The 24,430-nt window shown below is 44.1% G+C and overlaps 2 protein-coding genes across 3 annotated transcripts in view; both read right to left on the bottom strand.

Annotated features, from left to right (window-relative positions):
* Window positions 1-8,291: 8,291 nt before the first annotated feature.
* znf296 (zinc finger protein 296) lies at window positions 8,292-18,988 on the bottom strand. The gene is made up of 3 exons (XM_008309664.3): window positions 18,560-18,988; window positions 15,290-15,667; window positions 8,292-11,673 (listed from the first exon to the last, which is right to left on the bottom strand). Exons 1-3 carry the CDS (start codon window positions 18,609-18,611, stop codon window positions 9,932-9,934), a joined length of 2,172 nt encoding a protein of 723 aa, XP_008307886.1. The 5' UTR covers window positions 18,612-18,988; the 3' UTR covers window positions 8,292-9,931.
* A 1,329-nt stretch (window positions 18,989-20,317) lies between these two features.
* Window positions 20,318-24,430, bottom strand: part of clasrp (CLK4-associating serine/arginine rich protein) — a 9,817-nt gene continuing 5,704 nt past the window's right edge. Inside the window, exons 14-21 of one of the 2 annotated variants that reach the window (XR_001760012.2) lie at window positions 24,197-24,385; window positions 23,785-23,828; window positions 22,279-22,339; window positions 22,080-22,138; window positions 21,941-21,987; window positions 21,769-21,854; window positions 21,546-21,570; window positions 20,318-21,006 (exon numbers count right to left, since the gene is read on the bottom strand). Coding sequence is in view for 1 of the 2 variants with exons in the window: in XM_008309663.3 (XP_008307885.1) it covers window positions 20,928-21,006; window positions 21,546-21,570; window positions 21,769-21,854; window positions 21,941-21,987; window positions 22,080-22,138; window positions 22,279-22,339; window positions 23,789-23,828; window positions 24,197-24,385 (586 nt within the window). In the remaining variant the exon portion in view is untranslated. The remainder of the gene's footprint in view (window positions 21,007-21,545; window positions 21,571-21,768; window positions 21,855-21,940; window positions 21,988-22,079; window positions 22,139-22,278; window positions 22,340-23,784; window positions 23,829-24,196; window positions 24,386-24,430) is intronic. The other variant, XM_008309663.3, reaches the window with a different exon arrangement.

Here is a 24,430-nt window from a genome sequence, read left to right as displayed (position 1 = left end):
GTGTGCAATTACCAAAAAACAAACAAACAAACAAACAAAAAAACATGGCGCAAGCAGTGATTGACATTATGAACAGGCGAGGCTAAAGTCTGTACAGACTTCAAAATACAAATATATCATGTACTCTTATATTTATATATATATGAACATACAAACGAATATTATATATGAACATATAAGAAATATATACATATGAACTATTGCAAATTATTAGAAAACATTTTAAAATGACAGCACAGTAAAAGAAAAAGGTTATGTAGATTTTGGAATAACGTTTTTCTGAAATCTTGTAAAGACTTTTTAAAGAATGAAATGTGACTTGTTGAGCAGAAACGTACGTTCCTTAGTGTTAAAAAACAACTTACCTTCAGAATACACATTTTCTTCCCATGTTGCTCTGGTCTATAAAGACGGAGAAGAAAACGTTTTTTTTATTATTATTCTTTCGTTCACCTCTGGTGCTCTTCGCCCCTTTCTGGTGGCAAACATTCTGACGATAATGTGACGATAGCAGGGGCACAGGTGCAAAAAACCACGTTGACGACGGCTTCGTTCGAGTTAGCTTCCTCATTTCCCGGGTGCTTTCAGACTAACTGTCTAACATCGACAACAAAAAAACTGAACGGTGAAGTCGTTAAAAATCTACACTATTGTCTGTAATTTTCTTCACACAGGGTTCCATTAGTAGCTGCAAAATAAAATAAAAATAAAATAAAATAAATAAGTAAATAAATAGAAACCATTGTATCCGGACGTTTTCTGTGTCAGTTCTCAAAACCGACGCTAGATGGCAGCCAAGCCCACCGTATACAAACCCCCATCCTAGAAAAGAGGATTCACTTACGTAAAATGAAATGAATAATAATGTGATTTTTAATTTTTAACTTAAATTCTCATAATGCACACAGAAACAAGAGACTTTAATAGTCTTAATTTTTTTTCTTTAAACATTCACTAAATAAGAAATTAAAACACACAAAGTGGATTGCAGTTGTTTATTGTTTAATTAAAAACCATCAAGACAGGAATTTTTTATTTTATTTTATTGCCTTTTTTGATGTATTTAACTTATTTAAATCCCAATGAACTTTCTTTTAAGGTTGACCTGGACCAGCAGTCACAGTACAGCAATAAAGACAATGAAGTAAAAACACAATTAAATCAATATTAATTGAGATATGCAGTAAATGGTTTAAAACTTTAAACACACACGTTTTAGCTTTCAGTTATTATATTTTTTTATGTCTTTTTACATAAGTGCGATCAATTTTTGGGAATCGGCTTCCCCCAGGAGACATTTACTCACAGGGGGATGCTCCACATTAATAAGCATAATGTAATATGAAAGGAAAATAAATTTAAAATGCAAAATGGTTCAGCATGAAGCCATAAGCATAAAAAGAGACAATTTATGCAAACATCAAATTCTAAAAAAAAAAAACATACAAAAGGTTAAATCTTTTTTAAATAAAATTTTATAAAATGAGCAGAAATATTTCTGTTAAATGATCTCATCCAAATATTGCTATATTAGCTTTTTTTTTAGTAAAAAAAAACCCCATAAATTTAAAGGTATTTCTTGTGAGTTACTCCTGCCTTGGAAGTTGGACAGGTGAGCACAGGTGCAAATAATTGCCTTAAAGCTGGCCGCGTTCCATTCGGCTTCTTCAGTTTCAGTCTGCTTTCCTACTAACTGTCACACTGACGTTAACAAGTCACCATTCCGTGTCACTAACATCTTAGTTCTTTTCTTGGGCGTTGTCCATATCATCAGTACACAGGAGGCATCCGTAATAATGTGTTTTTTAAAGCTCTATTTTTAACAAATATTTAATGAAGATTATTATTAGCATGTTTGCGTGTAATATACATTTATTAATTGTTTGGATTAGAAAAATAGTCCCCTGATATAGAGTGGTCACAAAGCAGAACAAACATGTCCACAATGGATTTTCCTTGGTAAACAGAAGTGAGAATCCTACATCCCACAGAAAAACAGACCATTTTCAATAGTTAATAACAAGCAGTGCCAGAAAGGTTAACTATCAGTTATTTGTCTCTGCCCCTAGACTACGGTGTCTCCTAAAGTCTGGTCATTTATGAACTCTGGACTTGTTCAACAGACATCCAATTACTATCCCCCGTCGTCCCCCCGTCCTCCGTGCCTTCCTATGTCGTGTCATTCATTAGGACAAGGTGGATATCCATCTCCAATGAACTGTTGTCCTGCGGTGGCCACTCCAGGCCTCTCCAGGCCTCTCCAGGCCTCTCCAGGCTCCTCCAGCCGTCCCTCTATCACACGCCTGATTACACTGAAAACGTGAGACTGACCGGGACTAAACAAACAAGAAGAATAGCGACACAGATCTGCCTAATGGTCACCATTTAACTCTATTCACTGGCTCTCCATTATGTCCGTATGGTCTTTGAGGACAGGATTATAGAAAGCCCCAGTGACAAAGGTCAGAGGGCTGAGCAGACACTCCCACAACTGCATGTCCTGCTCTGATCCCACGACCCTGGCACCAGCAGCTCCACGACTCCTCTCTCTCGCTCTCCCTGCTGGTTAACCACCTTTGTCCCGGCCCCTTTTCTGAGGAGAGGATCGGGACACGGCCGAAAGGAAATGAACTAATCACAGGCAACGCTGAGGGGAAGTGATCAACTGAGAATAGACGGAGAAGAATCTTCCGGACTTGTCCTGTCTTGAACTCTTTGACTCAATATAAATAAATACTTCCGTCTTTAATTCTGATCATAATCCTTGAATTAATAATGAACTGCAGTTGGGAACACAACTCTGTGTTTCATTCACCGTTGATCCATCTGTGTCTGTATTTATATTGGAGGGGTCTAAACAAAGCTGTCATTGTACAGAACTGACTGAAGGTTTCTGGAAAATAAAGTACCTCTGCGTCAGCATGTGGTTAGTTTACAGAACCCAAAGGTCTGACTCGCGGGCCACAATTGTCCTAAAATTGAACAGGAAGGCCGGGTCAGGAGCAGATAGATGGAGCGTTGGCGTCAACTAAGATAAATGACACGTAAAAGTCATGCATAAAGGCTAACATGCTAAAATGCTTTTAGCATTTTCTACGCCAACTATCTGTGAAATGTGGGTATTTCAGGGAAGAGGCAGAAGTATAATGATAATATAAATAAATTATATAATTTGGAAGAGTTTGGCGGGCCGGATTAAAAAGCTGAACAGGTTGCCTCGGGCCTTAGTTTGCCCATGCCTGGTCTATTCCTACAACGCTAAAAAAAATTTCAAACTTAGTTTGACCTCAGAAAGAGACCAAATCTGACCACATCTCAGATCAGCTCAGGCCCAGAAAGGTTTTCACCCGACTCTGCCTTGTCAAAACACTTTGTATTGTAGGAATCATTTCCTCATTTATTTTCTTAATGTCTTTGTCGTTTTATTCAGAAATAAATGTGAGTTTTTTATCTGCTTTCTTCTTTAAAAAGACAGGAAATGGAAGGAGAAAAATCAATAATTGTTCTGACCAGGAAGCATTTGCAACACTGTCGTGTAAACAGGTGATCAAAGTGGAGAGCGGGCCCCACTTTGTGGACGCCATAAAATAAATGGATTTATATTTAAATATTTTCTTTACTTGGACCCTAGTGGAGAACTGGAACTGGTTTGTTATGTTATTTCCTTTGTTCAGGGAGAATCACCGTTTGGTATGAATTACAATATTTTAAATGGGGTTTGGTAGTGTGTGTGTGTGTGTGTGTTGGGTAGAAGGTGTTTGTGAAACATTTTGAGGCCCTGATCACAAAAGGAAATATAGAGTCTTAACACCGTCCATGGCTGTTTGTTGACCTTATCTTATTAGAGGAGTTAAAAGGTGACCGTTGATCAGTGTGCACGCTGCAGGCAGCGTCCAACTGTCTCCATGAGACAGTCAGAGGCTGCAGTTCACTTTCCCTCAGGCCAGAGCAGAAGAAACAGATGAAAGCATTTTCACCTGTCACCGGACAGGACTCCAACCTTCTAACCTTACTGCGCAAACTCTGCAGGCAGCACCTCTGACCTCGGCTCAGTGTGTGTGTGTGCGTGTGTGTGTGTGCACGCATTTGCATGTGTGTAATTAGCAGAGCAACTGAATAACTGTGGGTGTGTTTGTGCCAGGTTCTCAAGAAGGGTCACCAGGTGCAGCGCGTAACGTGTGTGTGTGTGTGTGTGTGTGTGTGGGTGGGTGGGTGGGTGTGTGTATGAAATGGAAAACATTGAATTATCAGACTGTGAACGGACAGGTGTTTGTCTTGCCACGACGACGAGGCGTGCGAACATTAATTAGAAACCTTGTCTTAGGTTGAATGTGATTCTGACTTGTTTTGAAGGATTATAATAAAAGCAACAACAGCTGATCTGTCCACCAACACAACAAAGGCCCTGGGCAGACATTGAAGCTGCTGAGAGCCTCTCTCCAGAGTCAGGTCCATTTTTATTTATGTGTTATTTTTTTATTCACAGCCCAAAACCACCAAACACATTTACCTGAATGAACTCTATAGCTTTAAAATTAGAATTAAAAGAGTAAAGTGGGTGAGGAAAATAAAGAGGTCTCCTCTCTGCTTGTAGTCTGATTTTACAAAAGTCTCTGATTAAATTTAATAACATTCTACGGCAAAGGACCATGAAGAAGAGCATCAGGTTCAGACTAGTTTAAAACCTGCTGATATCACTATTAAACTAGCCGTGAACATATTTCAGCAAAAAAAAAAAAAGCTACACAATTAACTCTATTCAGATTCCGGGGCTATCCTTGTTTTCTAATTTGTTCAAGAATCTCTGTTACAATTGTTGCTCTGCATAAAACACATAGGGGAAATATATAACTAATGTGAACGTAATGCCTGTGTAAATGTTGTCAAATGCCTTAAACACTCGGCCTTTGAGGTGAACGTGAGCTGATGATCTCACTCTCGTTCTCACTCGGCCGTGAAAACAGAAAAACCAGTGAACTTCCTCCGCTTTTGTTTTGAAATCAAGCTGTTTCCAGTGTCGTCTGTGTGACCCGGTCCAGACTCCGATCAGTGACATTATATAACCCCCTCCATAAGAATGAACTCTGCCACTCTCGGCCTTTTCTCATTATGTGGAGGTGTTGAATGGGGAAACAGAGAAGCACTTGATTGACGGATGGCTGCCTGGGACTGTGCCGCTTCACCCGTCCTCCCACACTCTCACTGTTAGGATAGGAGGATAGGAGGGTGAGGAGAGGGGAGAGAGTTGCGGAGGGTGTAATTTCAGGGTTCAGGTTTCACTCTGCGGTTGTTGCGGAGGGAGGGATGGGTGAGAGAAGGTTGGGATTGTGGGAACCGTGCGAGGATAAAGAGCAGAGAGGGAGTCCTGCGGTTTGTCTGATTGCTCCCGAATGCATCTTTCCTCTTCTTGTTATCCCTGCCTCCTCTGTCTCAACTACTCTGGCGAGGGCTGGGACAGCAGGACGGAGAGCGAGATGACAGAGGACGTCACCCGGGCTGACATGAAGAGTGTAATTAAACACCCCCTGTTAATTGGCTTTCTACATGATAAAACACAATCTTCTCCCACATCTGTGGGAGCCTCGGACCGCCACGGGCCGGCCTTCCAGGAAAACAAACTCACGGCTGAAACACGCCTCACATTTTAAGAACTCATCATCATTAAGCTTCGTATGAATTTGTAAGTAAGCTGTCCATCACTACCCATGAGGCCGAGCGGTTTAAGAGCCCAGTCAGCATTTTAGCTGAAAGTGAAACGCCGAGGGAAATGTTGCTGTTGGTACTGGTGCGTCTCAGTAGAGGTTTTACTCTAATACTCCTTCTATACTACTGATATGAAGTACATCGATTACACCAGAGGTTAACAAACTACTTCCTCACCCCTCCTCCCCCCTCCATTCCAGTGATTTACAAATCAATGAAATTTCTCCACTCCACACATGTAGTAATACTTGTCCTTTGTCCCTGTAATAGCGTAATAACCTGTAATGTGATGCCAAGGGGGGGCTCCATCATCATCACCATCACCATCACCATCACCATCAACCTACCTCCTGGGCTGTTCTTTAGAACTCTTTTTAGGTCAAAGACCCCCAAACTGATGGAGTGGGGTCCCACTGCTACATCCACTCTATAAAACCTTTCATTTAAAATATGCCATTCAAATGATACACATCCATATTTATATATTTATATAGTGTTATAATATAATGTGCAAAAATATTACAAAGTTATCAAATCAACCAAAATTTTCAGAAACCTCCAGCAGGACCTTTGGACCACCTAGTGCTTGCGGACCCCATGTTGAAGACCTCCAGTATATTCAATCGATGTAGTATAAACGTGTCAATTTGCAGGGATGAAAAACACAAAGAGATAACTCATAGTATTTGTTTGAAGTAAATGAAAAATAGTTTTTTTCAGTAGGCTTTAAGCAAACTTTTCTCTATTTTCAAATGCTGCGTGTGGACGACACATTTCCACTGGAAAACAGCCGTCAGGGTTCAGTAATCAAACCTAAGAGATTGAAACATCAGAGTAGAGTGGGAGAGGAGAGGATCAGCTGACACCAAACTGACTGACTACTGTCAGTGTTTGAATTTTTAGGAAAAATATTGAATCTCAAAGACAAAAACATAGTCACACACATGATGTTTTTGACGTGTTCTCACGTCAAGGCCAGTTCCAGTTCCTCCAGTACGGGGAGAGCACCGTGACCTGAAGATTTGGACTTCTCACATACAGTGTTTTTTGGATGTTCTGTAATCTGAACTTTTAGTTTTAGTGGTAAAGTATGAGACAGATATTTTTCATTACTACAGGATCTATGTTTTTTCTCAGGTTTTCTTCACAGATATCAACAAAGTGTTATTTGAGGTGAAGATAGTTAGCTGTGGTTGGTGAGCCGTGTGTGGCACAGAAAGTGTCCAGTGACAAACTCTAACAAATCTCCACTCCAACAAAAGCCCGAGACACAACTATTAGATCTCAAAGTCCAAATTACCACCGCCCAGAGGCATGTGTCGGTCAGGAGCACAATGTAGGCCTCGCCCTCCCATTGGCAGCCACCATTAACCCCTCACGCTGTGATTGGCTGGTGTGGGTGCTGACACCGGCCTGTGTAGTGTTTGTGAGACTCTAGGAGAGGTGTGGACCGCAGGAAGACAAAGGGCATTTGGGGACAAGAAAAAATATCCAGTAGCTGTAGGGGCTTCTGTACTCTGTGTTCTGCTGTGTATCACCTTACCTTACATAATTGGGTCCATATGAGAGCCAAATGGCGCTGGCTGTGGCGCCCAACAGACGAGCAGCCGGGGCAGAGTTTACCAGAGGGAGAGACGTAGGATGTTACCTGTCCTCCCTCCCTGTTTTTTATCTGTCTCTGTGGACGAAAACGGACAAACCGACTCATCTGGGTTTGAGGAGCTTCTGTCTCCTCTTCATCCTCGTTCTCTACAACACAATAGTAATTGGTAGGAGTGGGTGTGTGTGCATCTGGTGCAATAACACCCCCCCCTCCGGCCCTCCGACCCTCCACCATCCAACCCCACTCCTTCCTCTTCATCTACCCAGCCCCCTCGCAGTTGAAAGCTCATTAAAAGACCTGCTGTTAATGAGCTAGAGGAGGAAGAGGTCATTGAAATTTATTTTTGTGTAGGGGGGGGGGGGGGGGCTGCGGGTGGAGTTAAGGCCAGAGATGCTGCTGCAGAGGTTTTTTTTTTTACGCCCTTAAAGTGGAGTCAGCAATTATCCCCAACCCCTTGACACTCCTTACACACCTTTCTGTGCCTCATACATGCCCACAAACAATAACCAAACTGCCCCCCCCATCAATGTTGTACCCTGAGAAATCCCTGTCGCCCGTGTCCCATCACAGCTCGTTGCACCCATCCAGCATCCTGCAGGGTGAGTGACAGCGACTCAAAAATATCTGCATATGAGAGAGAAGTGTGTATAAATATACACACGTCACTGCAGTGTTTCAATGCAGAAACAGAAACATAGAAGAAATGTAAATAAGGAGTGAGGGTCCCTAAACCGAAGACTCACATTAAAAATTAATAACTCAGCACTGACTATGGTCCTCAGAGAAAGGACCCCACACTTACTGACACAACATCCTGGTGAGAAGATTCTTAAAAATAGATTCAAACGCCTTGTCGAGGCTCCGGGAACCAAATAAGAGGCTGATAAATTAAACATGCGAAAGAGAGAGAGAGGAAAAAAAACATCAACAAAGAAAAAGGGAGACAAAGAAGACTTAAAAATAAATAAATAAATCAAATGATACATTTGACCTCAAATGGCTTTATTGAGGCTCTTTGTGACACAGTACAAAAATGAATTCAAGTTTACAAAAACAGAGCAGAGTGGAAAAGGCTTCACAACAGCCGGCGCTCCGTGAGGAGGCGAGACGCAGAGAGGAGAAGTGAAGGGAATGTAACAGTGACAGGCTGATTATATTATTAATAATAACAATAACAGGTACAGCAAGAGCAAGTATGTGACTCTATATACAAAATATTATCCCTGAACAGTTCCACCACACTTATCCACAGTCATTGGCTAGAACATGAGGACCTGTTTCCCCTGACGTGAAGGAAAGTCGACATCATGACAACATCATCGCAGCCGCTAGGAGCATGTCAGTTGACCTCTACCTGAAGACGCCTCTCGTTAAATAAAAAAAAAAAAGATTTACTCAAATCTTATAACCCGCCATGTCAGAAACGCGTCGTGGCATTCAGAACAAAACAGGTGTGAGGATTATCAATTTGTCATTCTCTACAACTGACCCCAGATCAGCCCCGTACTGCCGCTGTTCTCGACCCTGTGGCTCAGCAGTAAAACGGACTCGAACAGTAACACAATCATCGGCGCGACGCATCCATAAATAAAAGGAAAAAAGCAAGCAAGGACAACAACGAAAGAAACGTTACAAAACCATGCACAAGCCTCGAGCCAGACTGACACCAGTGTAAACAATAAGGAGAGAGCAATTACCGTCACAAAACTACATACAAATAGAGAATTATTATAAACACCCGTTTCACATAGAGATAAAAATTGTCTTTTTTTATGCATAGAAACTAATCAACAACAACATAAACTGTCAGCAGGTGAGACATCAGAGTCTCTGTATTCACGCTCCTAAAAAAAAAAAAAAAAAAATTAGACCAAAGGAAGAAGAGAGTGATAGTCATTCATACACACTGTTATAATATCAGAGCACAACCTTGCTTGGCCCTGCGAGTCCTGTAAACATTATGTTAAGTGACAAGTGTTGTGACAAGCAAGCGCTTTTAACAAGAGGGGTCTGAGAAACTGCAGGCGGACGGTCCGTACAGTGTTTGGATTCATTTCACCCTGTGTCTGTTCAGCCTTTAAAAGGCCGTCTGTGGAGTAAGAGAGTAGAGAAGCACGACATCATCCTCCACCTGAGGATACGGTGAATTATATTCAACAACCTTCTCTCAAACTGTTTCTTTTTTTTTTTTGTATAATCGGAGGGTTAATATCCATCTTCACCTGTCCGGCGTAGAGATAAATTGTTCTAGTTTTTGCACCCTGCACTGTAACATGGTGATCAGTTTCCTGTGTCGGTGTGGACTGTGGCAGTTCACTTCCTGTTCAGCAGCTTGGGTAATCTCCCTGTTGAATGTCATGGCCTTGTTTTTCTCTGTGGTCTGCATCAACTGTCGGCACCTACTTTCATCCGTCAGCTTTGCCTTCAGCTGTGAACAACTGGGTTGATACCAAACAAGGTGGAGTTGCTACTCTTCCTGTAGCTTTTTTTTTTATTATTGCTTGACTGTCATTTTAAGGATGGGGTGAGTTCTTTAAATAAAATAGAAAAATGTGAGTCAAATCCTGTGCAGTGCTTTTTCAAAAAAAAAAAAAAAAAAAAGTCATCTGTGATTGAGAACAGCCCTCACAGAGCAAAAGTCAAAGCTGAGCCCATGTCTGCACCGCTCTCAGGTGGGAGGAGACTCCCCGCCGAGGCTGGACTCGATCCTCTCTCCAGATACTCAGCACGACTCTGGGCGTCCTCCCTCTTCACGCTCTTCACCGCCTCAGTTTCCATCTGATCCAAGTGGGCTTCCTCCTCCTCCATCTTTACTCCCACCGCGTCTTCGCTTTTCACAGCGGCTAAATGGTCGTTAGCAGTGACTTGTGTGAACGCACCTACGCTGGCGTGGCTCAGGCCGTGCACTTTCTTGAGGTGTTTCTCCAGAGTGGCGTAGACTGTGAAGGGGACGCTGCACAGCTGGCACAGGAAGGGAGCCTTGACTCCCTGAGCACCATGGGTTTTCATGTGGCGTGTTAACTTTGAGCTCTGAGCGCAGGCGTAGTTACACAGGCCGCAGCGATACGGCCGCTCACCTGTGTGGCTGCGGCGGTGCACTGTCAGGTTGCTGCTGTTTCGGAACTGTTTACCACAGTACTCGCAGGCCTCGTCTTTCTTTTTCTTTCCTGTGGAAAGAGCAGTCGCGCTGCTGTTGCTGCCGATCGCCCCGGCGACGCACCTCCACTCGTTCTCCCTCTGCCACTCCTGCACCACCTCGCTGACTTTGGCAGTTGTCCAGTCCTTTTCCCTATCGTTTATCTCTCTCTCACTCTCCCACTCTCCGACTCCACGCCCACGGTCGCCATTTTCCGTCCGTTTGGGCGTACAGTTCCCGCTGGCGATGCCGCTCTCGCCGCTGCCTCCTGTCTCGCCGCTCTCCAGTGAGCCTTCGGAAGGGCTGGCGCAGGGTGAGGTGTGCGGCGGCTCCCCCTGCCCTTCAGCCTCCTCCTCTCCTGCCTCCCCTGCCTCCCTCTGGTACAGACTCAGCAACTCTCTCTCTGATGGTCTAACCTGTGAGTTCAGCAGCATCAGGCCTGAGGCAATGGACGGGTGTTTGGGCAGAGACAGGTCCAGCTCAGACTGACCTTGGACCCTGGGGTCGGCACCGACCACGGCCCTACCTGTGTTTGTAGATGCCTGTATTGGAAACCTCGCCCTCACGCCCTGCCTGCTGACATCCTCCTCCATCCCGACCATCTCCACCAACTCATATCCACTTCCTCCACCTGCGGCCTCCTTGTGATGGCTCCGTATGTGTCGGGCAAGCTGGCCACTCTGGGCAAAGGCCAGCCCGCATACCCCACAGTGATAGGGCCTCTCGCAGGCATGCGTACGACGGTGGTTTGTCAGGGCATGCACGGACAGAAAGTTCCGGTCACAAATATCACAGGGGAAGTCAGACTGGAGGCTGCCGGTCTGAGGAAACGTGGACGCTGCAGGTGGAGACGAGGACGGAGACAGCATAAGACAGCCAGGTGAGGCGCTGCTGGTGTTGTTATTCCCCTTGGCGAGCTCCCTGAGCCGCACCGAGAAGTTCAGCAACTGGGAGCTGCTGGGAGAGGAGGCGACGTGTGTCTGACGGGAGCGACCCTGTCGGGGCTGAAAGGCTGAGGCCAGAGCTTGGCTCAGGTGGCGTGGGTCCAGAGTGGCCGCCACGGGCTTCATCTCCTTCAGGACTTCTTCTGCGTTCATATCTGCAGAAACATCCGTGTCCTCTTGGTAGATGCTGAAGGAGTGCGTGTGCTGAGCATGTTGTAGCAGCATCCACGCTGATGGGAACATGCTCTCACACTGTTGGCAGGTGAAATAGGACGGTTCCTCTGGCACTGGAACAAAAGAGGAGAAACAGAACACAATCATTTATGGAAGTAACACACAGAGTGTCCAACAGTTCAACAGCTGTAGAGGAAATTATTCTGAACAATAAGTTAATGAATTCCTCTATAAAATAGTTCCTAAATGATTAGGTTGACTCGGGATAGAAGAGAGCTGGAACCAAACCCAGCTGTCGCATTCACACCCAAGGTAACCTGAGGGTAATCTAATCCTCAATCTGCATATTTTGGAAGTGGCAGGAAGACGTTAGTTCACAACCCACAATTCACCTTTCTACAGCGTGGCCTCCACTTCTATCTCACTACTATCACATCATTTTAGTTTTCTTTCATCAAATGAAATGCTTTCAGAATGTGTCATCTTTCTCTGCAGATGTCCTTGAAAGACCTGTACTTAAATGTCTGTCCTTTTATACACTTCATCATCAGACTGGACTGAGTCACTCAAGTCCCTGAGACACACACACCGCTTAGCGGCTTCCTGTCAGAGCTTTTGAAATTGTTATATTTTTCTCCCGCCATGTTTTTATACCATAAAGAAATATCATGGATTTACTTTTTCTTCCACTCAGGTGAATGCTCCAGATTAGATGAGCAGATCAGAGGGACAGTTAAGGCTGAGTTTGGAGACAGGTGAAAAGAGAGAGATAGGGACGCCAGGCAGTAAGATAAAGAGGGGACAGCTGAAATGGAAACAAACAAACAGCAGTGTTTGTGACACCCTGAGTGGAACTGACTTCTACTGTCCATTCAGTTCCAGAGCCTGAAGGAGAGGCAGCCTTCTGACGGTCAGTAAAAGCTCAGGGGTGGTTAAAAAAAAAGTTGAGCGGGGTGAAAATTAAAGTTACATTCCTGGTGACGGAGAAGAAACTGTCGTCTGAGCGGCCGCCGAGGAGGAAAATGACGTCACAAAGTGAATCTGAAGATATTTTTATATATGAATAGCGTTGTCTCCTCACTGAGAGCCACTCTCCAATTAAGCTGCAAATTGCTAATTAGCAGAACGTAGGAAACCAACACTTTATGCAAATCAGGTACTGACTCAACCTGCTTGACAAATGAGGCCATTCTGCATAAATCAAATTTAGAGTAAAGATCCCCAAACTGAGGGGAAAACTGTTTTTTTTTTCTTTAACTGTAGGTTCAAAGCAGACTCTGGTATAAGCCGCTTTCATGTTTCCTCAAGTCAAATCCTTCTGTATTTTACTGGAGGGGAGGGGGTTGAAGATGAAAAAGACAGCAAGTGTTTCCTTCTCTCCTGCCTCTGCTCCTCTGTCTAGAGAGAGAGGAGCTGTGCTGTTCATGTCCTTTAACCTAGCCGCGGGAGGAACCCAGGAGAAGTTGAGATAGTTCTTTTAAAATAGGGTGAAAGAGTGAAAGCAGGAAAAAAAGAGAGAAGGATAGGTAGGTCAGGGCTCAGGAGATGGAGAGAAAATTAGATAAAAAAGATTACCATGTAGTGCGGGGGGCCAAGAGACACCGTGAAAAATATGTCACCCTTTTGGATTGTGTTTGAGACCCATCCTCCAACCCCGGCTCGCCTCACCCATCTTTCCCCCAAAACCCTCCAAATCTTTCCCTGAAGGAGGGCAGGGGAGGGGGCCTTTTGTCATAGTGTCCCGCAGTGAAATACAATACCCAGCCAGTGTCTCTCTCCCCACTCACTCCTTGCTTTTTTTCGTAAGGATTCCCATTTGGCCTGGGGTAGCACTTGAATATTAAGCAGAAGCAATAACTACTAATTAAAAATGCAGATTGGCTAGGAGCACTAACGAGCAGCAGGCAGAATCTCTTTTCCCTTGGGAGGCAGGGGGAGGAGTAAAGGGTGGGGAGGGGGTGAAAGAGGGCAAAGTGAAAGTGTGTTGAAGATGGGAGAAGAAGTGAGGAGGGTGGAGGGGTGTTGAAGATGAGTGAAAAAAAAAAGCCAAACAAACAAGGAGAATAAATAAAAAGGAATGAGACAGATGCACGCGGCTCCTTGGTAATCCATCCTCCCACCCCCCTCCCCGCTCTCCGTTCCTCCCTCTCTGTCTCGGTGCTGAATGCAGAAACATGGATGGAGGAGCAATCTGTTGTGGCATAACTGCTCTTTCACATCCAGTCATCCTGGCCGACTCAGATGCTGCGTTTCTCTCACGCAGACCAGATCATCAGTCAAGCAAAACAAGATGTCGCAGCACTGAGAGAAGGCCGAAGGTTGTGCAACGGTAGCCGATGTGTGCTACTTAAACGCACGGCAACTCAGACTTCATGTCAGGAGAGATAAAAATCAGTGGAGATAAGAACACCGAGACCCGGGAGAAGATTTGATTTTTTACGCCCTACAAAAAAACTGTGACCCAAATTCTCCAAAAGAACTCACAAACCCAACTTATTACACTGCATCTGTAAAAGAACTCACAAACCCAACTTATTACTTATTACTGCATCTGTGGGGGCTCCGTGGGGGCTCCGTGGCATGACATCGAGTCGCACAACTCACGTGTGTTCAGTTGGGGAGAAAGGAGACACAGAGTGGAGGTATTGTCATACCTCCAGCAGCCAGAGAGGTTGTGGACAAACGGAAACGGTGCGTGCGCCTGTCCTCGGAGCGTTACACAAAGGAAGGAACTGCTAACGTGTGTGTACATGACAGAGGGTTTCAAAATATGTACAGGGGCAACTCAAACCTGAGTGTCTCCGCATGAAGTGTCCACTTCCACACCATGTCACATGTTCAACTGACATGTTGACACCGCCCTTCGCTAGAAAAATGTACTATCGTGTTGATCAGCAGTTAGCAGGAAATTCTTTATATGATAAAGGTTTTGGCGTTTAGGATAAAAGAGTTTTGGTGAATTTCCATATTGCACAACACTGTGGTCTTTCTGTAGTTCAATATCAGTTTAAATACATAACGTCATGTATTGCTACAGCACGGGCCAGTGAAAGACAGAGAGAAAGATGAAGATGATGATAGATAAGATCAGGACAGCAGAGAAGAGAGGGAAGAATTCCCAGGAGCTCAGGTGGCTCGGCCCGGGGCTGTGTGAGCTGGCAGAGGAGCCGCACATGATGCAATGTCCTCCATTACAGTGTTAAGACAGAAAAAAAAAAGAGCTCCAGAAAGACGCACACTCCTCTGACCACTTCACACAGCAAAGCTCAACTTTCAGAGCCAACTGAACGGCCTTCCTGAACGGGACACCCTGGTGCTGGACTGGTTCTGAGAGCAGCTGGGCTTCATCGCGTGTTTGTCCAAGGCGTCATGGCTGACACAAATGGAGAAACATGTTTACCTGGCCATTCCACCTCAGAGACTGACAGTCAGGGAGATGAGAATGAGCTCGGGAGCGCAGGTGCTCAGCGTGGGGCCCCCGGGGGACCCTCCGTGCTCTCCGAACGCTCCTGACGCCTATCCCTTCCACACAATTAGCCTGTGCGTCACTAACTCATGCCGGCCTGCTAATGGCAACGGCTAGCTAATGAGCTGGACTTGAAGGGGGGAAGGGGGCTTTGTTAAATGATGAGGTGGCAGACAGGAAAGGAAAATTAAACAATACAAAAATACAGAGTCTCTAATTATCAACCTGCCAGTGTTTTACTGCTGCTTCTACCCAACACTCACCTGCTCTGCTGGACTCCTCCCTCCAGTCGCCGTCTCCCTCTCTGGTAGCCGCTCTCCGCAGCTCAATGAAGCCCGGCTCCAACCTGGCGTTCGACAAACGCGGCTGCTTCTGCTGCTGCTGCTGCTGTTGATGGGCTCGGGTGGCAGGTGAGGGGGGCGTGGTGCTAGTGTTCACCGCTTGGCTTCGGGAGAGGCAGCCGCCCTGCTTGTGCTGGATGAAGGCCATGATGTGGGCAAGGGGGAAAGCCTGGCAGCACTGGCCACAGGTCAAGAGGTCACCACCCTCATTAGGTCCTTGGACCTGTGGGAGTGCAGGGGGAAGAGGAGCAGTCGGTGGATGGTGGTCGGACGAGCCGGTGCCATCCATGTCTCCGGACTCTGAGGAAGAAGGCACGCAGAGGAGGAGAGAGGATTCAGTAGTTGTCAGAAGATCAGAGCAGATCAGCAACACCGAGAAGATACACCAGTAAAGTTTTACAGAAGGAATCAGAATGGGTTATCAAACAAAAGACATCGAAAGACATAAGGATTGGTCCATTATTCAGCAATAAATCCACCTATTTTTTGATAAGTCTTCCGGATAGCTGGCTTATTGTGGTGATTAACAAATTCTTTCACTTCTTTCACTTGAACAGACATTGGCTTCCTGGCTCATAAAAGGGAAAAAACAAAACCTGTTTTGGTCGAAACAACAGATACAGTAACATTTATGTCATTTTCTACAGGTAATGAACCTGAAATCTTACAATCAAACTAATTAAACTGCACCTGTATTTCCCATTATCCACACATTTTATGAATGTCCCAGGTTGAAGGAGCTGATATGATCATCAATGGTAGTGTGGTGGGTTTTTTTTTTTTTACATCATTAGCTGAAAATAGAGCACTCCAACGGAACCATTTGTGAACGTGACCTCCCATCCTCGACCCAAGGTTCATCAGAGAGTGCAGTTAGACCTCAGTGGAACAACAGGCAGGCGTGGTAATTGAAAGTGCTAGTTTCAGTTATAAGCCTTACAGAAACGAGGCCAATCTGCTCAGCCAAAGCTGACCACTTCCTTTAACCAACCCAGCACAGATCAGCCTGTTCCGACTCGGGCTGCGCAGAGACCAACTGTCCGTCAACTCCACTTAGCGCGGCAGCCGCAGTGTGCTGACAAGTCAAAGACACTAAATCAAAAAGGCCACGATAACGAGGCATTCACCTTTCACTTATAGAATGTCACCCTGACACTACACGCGGGCAGCGAGGACAGGTTACTCAACAGGAAGTTTGTTGCAATAAAAGAGTGTAAAAAAAGTGACTGAAGGTATCCGAGATAAGAGTAGATCTTGGGTTTGTGAGTGTGTGTGTGTGTGTAAAAGAGAGAGAGAGAGAAAGAGAGTGTGTGTGTTTGAATTAACAAACGGTCCGGATCATGTGATTAATCAATCTGGATATTCATGTCAACTGCTGGACGACAAATGCACAGGGTCGGACAAAACCTAAGCACTTTTCAAAGGCCTGAATCCAAACTCAGGCCCGTGGCTGAAAGAAGGAGGAGGACGAGGAGGAGGAGGAGGGCGAGGAGGGGTCAGTGTCAGTAACGTCTTGCGCAAACACGGTCATGGGCACACCTTGTTAATGCCTGGACTGGATCCACCTGCCAGGGCTAAGCCCGGCGAGCACACAGACAGGACAGGTACAGACAGTACAGTCTGTAGTCAGATCTCGCCAGTTGTTACTCAGAAATGTCACCTTTCCTGTTTTCTGTGCTGTGCTGTTTGTGCAGACTTGCAAGGCGCGGTCAGACGCACACACATGCACACACATAAAACGAGAGAGAGAGGATTGAGTCAGGACCTGTGGTCACACCAGACACGCACCACTGGTCTCCAGTATAGAGAACTGTAAAAAACAAATCGTGTGTGTGTGTGTGTTCTTTGGCGTCTGTCTTGTTTCCTCTGCAGCATCGTGTTGGTTCTTTATGTTTGTACCTTCTGGGTTGCAAACACGTTTCCAAGTTCAATCAACTTTGACCTTATACACGTACTGTATGTTGACCCAAAAACAAAAACATAGTAAATGAAGAAAAAGAAAAAAAAGATTTAACTGCTGGCTGTTTCTTCTTCACATCTTTAAATACACACATTTTAAAGAATGGTAAACAAATTTAAAATGAAAATTAAGCCCCTTATTCTAATGACAGGTCATATTTTAACTACTATACAAGAAATGTGTCGACATTTTTAGACTCTCCTGGATGATGGTGATTTTTTTTTTTAAGCAGGCTACTGATGGATTTTATATAGAGATGGCAAACTGCTTCTATAACACATCTGCAAGTTTTTCTGTGACTGGAAAACAACATTATCATGTCTTTATTCACAAGATGTTTCAAAAAATGGTGTTGAGAGTCAGTAACTACTGAAAACCTTTTTTTAAAATTAATTGAATTAAAAAAGAAAAAGGACCTAAGGCTGTCAGGAGTCATGGTGTTTGTGTATTCTTTTTCAGACACAGACTATAATGTAGTGACCTATATATCTTTTTAGTTCATCAAAGTTTATTTGATGGATTTGTTCATTATTGTGATTATTTATGTCCCTTTTATTTATGTTATAAATTGTTCAAACTTCTTAGCCATCATGAAACTTTTCCCCCCTGAATCCACGTCCACCCTGACTGTGTGATCTATGATGCTCACACAGACGGAGGACACAGGGTTGTTTTTGTTTTTAGGTCTGTCTCGGTGTGAAGCTGTGAGGATCTGGTTCACTTTAAACAGATGATGGATCACAACTCATCAGAGCTCGGAGAAAGACAGCGAGACACAAAGATACGGAGAAACTTGATCAACATCTTCTAAGCTGGAAACATTAATCATCGTGTTCGGACCTGTAGCCTCTAAAAACAGCGTGCCAGTAAACCGGTCTGTCCTCTATGAACACCACTGCAGCCAAGTGCACATCAGGACAAACACGGGCAGAAAAATGTGAGCCTTTAACTAAATATTTACCTGCAAAGTGGATTAAAACGCGTCCATCCGGAATATGGTCCGTGTTTAAACAAACAACACTATTTCATTTCGAGGGAAATTGTTTAATCCACTGTTAACTTTTACATGTTGTGTATCACTGCGCGGAAAATGTAGATAAACGGTGAACATCAAAACAACGTCGTGGATAAATTTAAAGGACGTTTAATTTTACTCAGTAAGAAATAGTCAATAAGAGATAAAAACGAGTGACCAGCAAGCTCACCGTGTCCACGCACAGCTACACTCTTACCGTGAAACGCACTCAGGTGCTGCGGTCTGCTTCCAAGTTTGCGCCTGGACATGGTGCGTCAGCGCTCCGTTTCTCTCCACTCCGGCCAATCGTTCACCTGCTTCTCGCGGACAAGTAATGAAAACCGCCGGTGCTTGAACACAGCGTCCGGCCAAAAATCCTCCGACTAACTGCCCAGAACCAAGCGGTGCGACGCGGATGTTACGAAGACGCTGATGAGAGTGAGCGAGAGAGTGGCCTCTGGCTGCGGGACTCTCTCACTCACACACACTTACACACACACACAGTCCGTTCAGTGAAGGCGGCGTTCAAGTTCACACTTCTTCCCCCTCGAAGCGACAAGATAGAGGGCAGGAGGGGGCATGGTCGAGCCTAAGCACCGCCCGCCCCACCGACCCTGAGCCCGCCCTTCTCTCTTCACACCTTCTTTATCACTTTTCTCTCTCATTTTTTTCACCGCGTGTTTCAATTACGTCTCTCCATGTCACGCGCGCCCGAGAGCGCATGCACACACACACACACGTCTGTTCGTTTCCTCCGCAGCAGCACAGAGGAACTAAAACCACGCTGTTTCCCCCCCACAGGTGTGTGCAAAACCCCCCAAAACAAACCGGAACTGTAGGAGCACTCATTTCTCCTTTTCACGTTAACCAGGCTGTGACTGCTGCGTCCCTGTGTGTTAAATGTACACAGAAAGACCCAGAACTTAAAGACTCACTGAGGACGGGCAGCAGTTAAACATCCTCAACCACAAAGACGAGATCTACCGCCATCTCCTGGTGAGCATGCGGAAGCGATTGCAACAGACTGCAGCCTGCGCACAGCAACTGTCATTTATCTGTCGACTAAAGCGCAACTTTTAACCCTGGGTTAAACCGCCGACCCTCCCTACAGGAAGGTGATGACATTTTGGGATAATTAGACTATTTGTTTTTATAATTTTCCTCAACGTTTCCTCACAAGTTGAACCGCTTTCTATTCGCAGTAATATGAAATCAAAATATTGTTGATCTCAACACAAAAAACAGCAGCACTCTTGGTTTCATCACAGGTATAGAGTTCAGAAGAATTCACAAAAGTTAATATATATATATATATCATTAAAAACAGGTTTGTAAAAACCACTGATGAGTAGGAGTCAAACCAACATCATGATCAGGTTCTCTGGAGTCTTCCACTTATGCAGGAAGTTCGGTTCCAAGGGACACATTTGTAATGAGCTTCTTTACGTTGTTAATAATCACTTTGTTACAGCTGCAGTGAGTTTTACATGTTGTTGTTTTTTTTTTAATTGTCACTACGTTCCCACAAGACCAAGGCATCATCAAGAAAACACATTTTAGGTAGAAGCATGAATTACGATCTCCTTCAGCACATTGAGTTATTATAGTTTTGTAAAAATTAACATTTAGTTGTAAATGTAGACTTGAGATGACACTTGACAGCACAAGAGCTTGGAATACACTTCCTGGCACAAACACTGTGTAGTTTTGACCAGATGCCTTTCCTGACGCAACCAGACCAGGGATTTGGGGACTGGGTAATGAGCCCAGGGCCGCGGGGTGGCTGGTGGGGGATCTGCCTCAGTGTCTTTCTAGCCTTGATATATACCATGTAATATAATCATCTTATTTTGATGCAAAATATTGTAATAAAACTTATTTTTCTATTGGTCATAACTTGGGGTGAAAAAAACAACTTTCATCCTGCAATGCAAATCGTTCTTGATTTTATTAGGCAATAAAACAAACATGAACAAATATTTCAGAAAATGTTTTATTAGCTGTTCTGCAATGAAAATCACATTTTACTGAGGTCAAAGAAAGTCAAACAGCTGCTGTTAACCAAGTTGCGGAAGACGGAGTATAAAAAGAACAATTGTTTTCATGACGATTGCATCGAGTTTGTCCTATTATTTTTTGGTTAGGGAAGTTTGGATCTTTATAAATTAACTGTACATTGGTTCATCAGATGTGATGACGATCGCACTGCAAAATCTGGAAGAACAATTTGACAGAAGCAAAAGCAAGGGAGAAAAAAGTATTGCTGCTATACATAATGAAACATTAGGACACCAGTCTACAGTGAAAGTTCAGGCAGAAAGAGAGGGAAAAAAAGAATCACTCACCAAAATAAGTCAGTCATGATTTTCAAAAATGAAGTCTAGAGTTCAATTTTCGTCATGATGAGACTCATGACAAGACTTTTGTCGTGAGACTAATCACATGTTTGATTGGTTTACTGTTTGATTATACTGATTCAAATTCAAACAGTACCAGAGATCACCCTCTGTTCTCCTTCTATCAGCTTCTGTTGTAAAGTGTTTGTTCGTGGGTTAGTGTCGGAGTCAGCGTGTCCTTTTGATTCCTCAGTGTCTGTGGTAAGGACTCCGTGATCGAGATCGAGAACGAGAACGAGAACGAGATCTGGATCTGGATCGGGACCTCCTGGAAAAAACAAAGACAATGCTCAGGGACAGAGTGGAGAAAGAAAACCCAGCAATATAAAACATGGAATCTTTATTGTCTTTCTTGAATTCCTGAGAGTATCTTAATGTTGTGTTCAACTAAACCGGCTCTTTTTTTGGCTCAAAAACAGGTTTGGAAATATTGAAAATTGTAAATTAATCCTGATTAACAACAACCACACGGACAGTTGAGGCTGTTCCGTCTCTGCTCCTAATATCTCCCTCCTCTGACTTTACCCAAACTCCAAATTTCATCTTTAACCCCAAACAAATGAGACAGACAACAGCACTTGACAGGGTCTGGTTCCTTCACATTGGCATCTCTTAAACTGACACCGAGTCATTTCTGTGTTTGAACTGTTTCAATTTCAGATAACAATTCTGGTATATATTGATATTTAAGGCAATACAAATACACAATATATGATTTGTTGCAGCTTCTTTCTTACACAAACTGGTTTACAGCCTCGGGGGCGCTGTGCATCACATATTTGATAAAAAAAAAGTGCTCTCACATACCTTCTGTGGGAGTTGTGTTCTCGGCCTGAGGGAGAAACGACAAGGTCATGATGAAAACAACGGCAGAGCCATTTAAAGCACATTAAACTGTCAGACCAACTGTCAGATTGAACACTTTTGATCCAGCAGATTACAGCGCGTACCGCTACAAACAATAAACGTTCAGGTTATCAACCTTACCTGCACTGAACCCACATTATAATAGACTGACTAAAACACTCACTATGTTTGGTGGGAGACGGTGAGTGACTCTGTCTGCCGTACTGTCTTTCCCATTCATCTCTCTCCTTTTCGCGACGCTCCCGCTCCCTACGAACAGATTAAGTTAGTCTTTTGCAAATAAATATTCATAATAAATAAAATGATAAAAATCTGGTCATGACACAGAGCCTTACTTCATGCGTATCTTCCGTGCCATGGCTCGTAGTTCTCCTTCTCGCTCCTGTCAAATGAACAACCCAGTGCAGTAAATATTAAAGTATTCCACCAAATCTAAACACACACACACACACAAACTGACACAGACAACCACACCTGTCGTTTGTGTTCCTGCTGCTGAATCTTCACCTGAGCAGCTCTTTTATCCGCCTTGGCTGCAGCGGCGGGACAAAAAAAAAAAACACCATGTGAACATTTGTAGTTTAATGTCAAACGTCTGACTGAGGATCCAGTATATTTGTACTGAAACACATGCACACAACAGTAAGAAGCACACTGTGCCCTGTGAACTCACACTGCCTGTTGAGTGCTTTTTGCATTCGTAGCTTCAGTCGCTCCTGCGGGGTCATCTTGGGCTGCAGGTGATAAGACTTGTGTTAGCACATCTTTTCACGGCCTGAAATAATATAAGCGTGTGTGTATATGTGTGTACGCAAAACGTTAAGATGCAAGGGATTACTTAGTTACACTATCACAATAACGTCATCTTTATCTGCTCCGAAGGCGGGGAGGAAATAAAGCAGAAATTAAATCTACTGCATGTGATGTTTGCTTAGTTAACTGAGAGATGAGCAGATAAATGAAGCGTGTGTGTTCAGGAGAAGGGGTTAGGGCACAACGCTGCTACGCTTTATGGCAATTGATAAAAGTGAGGGCACTTGGAGAGAGAGAGGGGGGCCGAGGACAACTGAAAACAGGGAGACGGTGATGGACAGTGAACTAAGAGCAGGTTCAAGCTCCGTTGATTTCAACAGAACTCAGGAGGAGACGGTGGTGTTTTGACTCTGACACACCCTCGACTGGGCTGTTAAAACCTGGCCAGGCAAGAAAAACGGCAGGTCAAATCCCTGCGGGCAAAATTAACAGAAGAGCATTCCGAGTTCAACCATGTTTGCGTTTTACCATGGAGAGGAGAAACCAGTTTAGGACAGTGAAGGGCCCGGGGGCACAGATTAAAAGGAACATGTTTTCAATAATAAATTAATTTTTTTATGGACATGAGCTGGTCGAGAGTGAAAAACACAGACAGCTTTTCATTCCTGCGTTTACACTGAATATAATGTTTGATCAGAAACTTCTAGAGGATCTCCAATACGACGACGCTGCTGCTGCTGCTGAAGTAACAGCGAAATCTGATGAACAAACGCTACACAGACCTAATTGTTTTTTGTTTTTTTTAAACTTCTGATAACTCCTGTACTTACACCGCACAGGGAGTGCGTAGACGCCGAGTAAGCACAAGCATAAAGTTAAGACAAACAATGGAACAAAAGAGGCCAGATTGTAATTGTCACAAACTAACACAGAACCAGATCAGTGGCTTCCAGTCTCACACAGAGTGCAGCCAAAGCTGATCAAAAACATGAGAACCTTTCTGCTGCTAATTTCACAGTGTCCGACGCTGGAAACCTTGAGTGATCATGAGGACAAATGAATGGTTTTTGTAAGTACAAAGAAATGTACTGTGTAAAAGGTTATGCACACACAGGTCTGTGTACTCATACATCACAGTTTCATTAAGACCAAAGCCAAAGCTGATCAGTAAATATTAGGATGGGTTCTATGTGCAGTCCCTTCAGCATTAATGGTTAAAATGTAATTTCTATGGGCTTTTTTTTCTTTTTACAACAGTGCACATCTTATCCTGAAGTCATTAGGATAAGAAAAAACACAACATTTTTCTTTCTTTAAGGACAAAAATGGCTTCTACATCCCAGTCTGGTGGACAACCATGTCAGCCTGTCAGGGATGAGGGAGGCGTAGGCTTTTAGCAAGAAACCCAGCTAGAACAAATTCTTACTGACTTTGGCAGCTCCCGTCTCTTTACCACCCGGATTTTCAGGCCTACACAGGAGGGAAAGACAAAGATTAGGATTCGTGTTGAAAAAGTTTCTCATCTGACTAATTTAGAGAACTTGTAAAGCACCGGTGTCTGTTCCAGGACTAGTTAAATTAACAGCATCTCTGGTGTCTGTATCAGAGCAGAGCCTTTATTTGGACCTTTTTAACTCAAATGTTAAAACGTTTTTTATATGGCAGGATACTGCTGTTAAGCCTTGTTCATTATATAAACATGATATAATGACTGCCCATATTAATTATTTTTTGCCAGATGGTTTGAGACACTTGAAGGTATGTATCATTTATGGTACAGCAGCAGCAGCAGGGAGCTCTGTGATGGATTTATTTGAGAGCTGTTCATATGATCTTACTTTCTTAGTTTGTCAGATACTGTAATGGCAGTAGAGGCCGGGGCTCCCTTCAAAGAAGGTGAGGGACTGTGGTTTTGTCTGGAGGGGGACTGAGAAGGGCTGCCACTACTGCTGTCTCCCCGCCGGTGGCCTCCACTGCTCCGGCCGCCTCGCCTTGAACTTCCCCCTTGCCACGAGTTAGAACGAGACCTTAAAAAAAAAAAAAAAAAAAAAAACATTAAAAAAAGTCCAACA

This window comes from Cynoglossus semilaevis, chromosome 4, assembly GCF_000523025.1.
Source record: "Cynoglossus semilaevis isolate Cse_v1.0 chromosome 4, Cse_v1.0, whole genome shotgun sequence".
Classification (NCBI taxonomy): Eukaryota; Metazoa; Chordata; class Actinopteri; order Pleuronectiformes; family Cynoglossidae; genus Cynoglossus; species Cynoglossus semilaevis.
Note: the sequence above shows the minus strand (reverse complement) of the source record. Positions and strands in the feature narration are given on the sequence as shown.

Bases quoted from the DNA above. Each gene is read 5' to 3' on its own strand.
- znf296 (XM_008309664.3), bottom strand. From the start codon at position 18,611: ATGTCCAGGCGCAAACTTGGAAGCAGACCGCAGCACCTGAGTGCGTTT. The intron at 15,668-18,559 runs GTAAGAGTGTAG...CTTCTTCCTCAG, and splicing joins GCACCTGAGTGCGTTTCACG to AGTCCGGAGACATGGATGGC. The intron at 11,674-15,289 runs GTGAGTGTTGGG...CTTTTGTTCCAG, and splicing joins GGAGGAGTCCAGCAGAGCAG to TGCCAGAGGAACCGTCCTAT.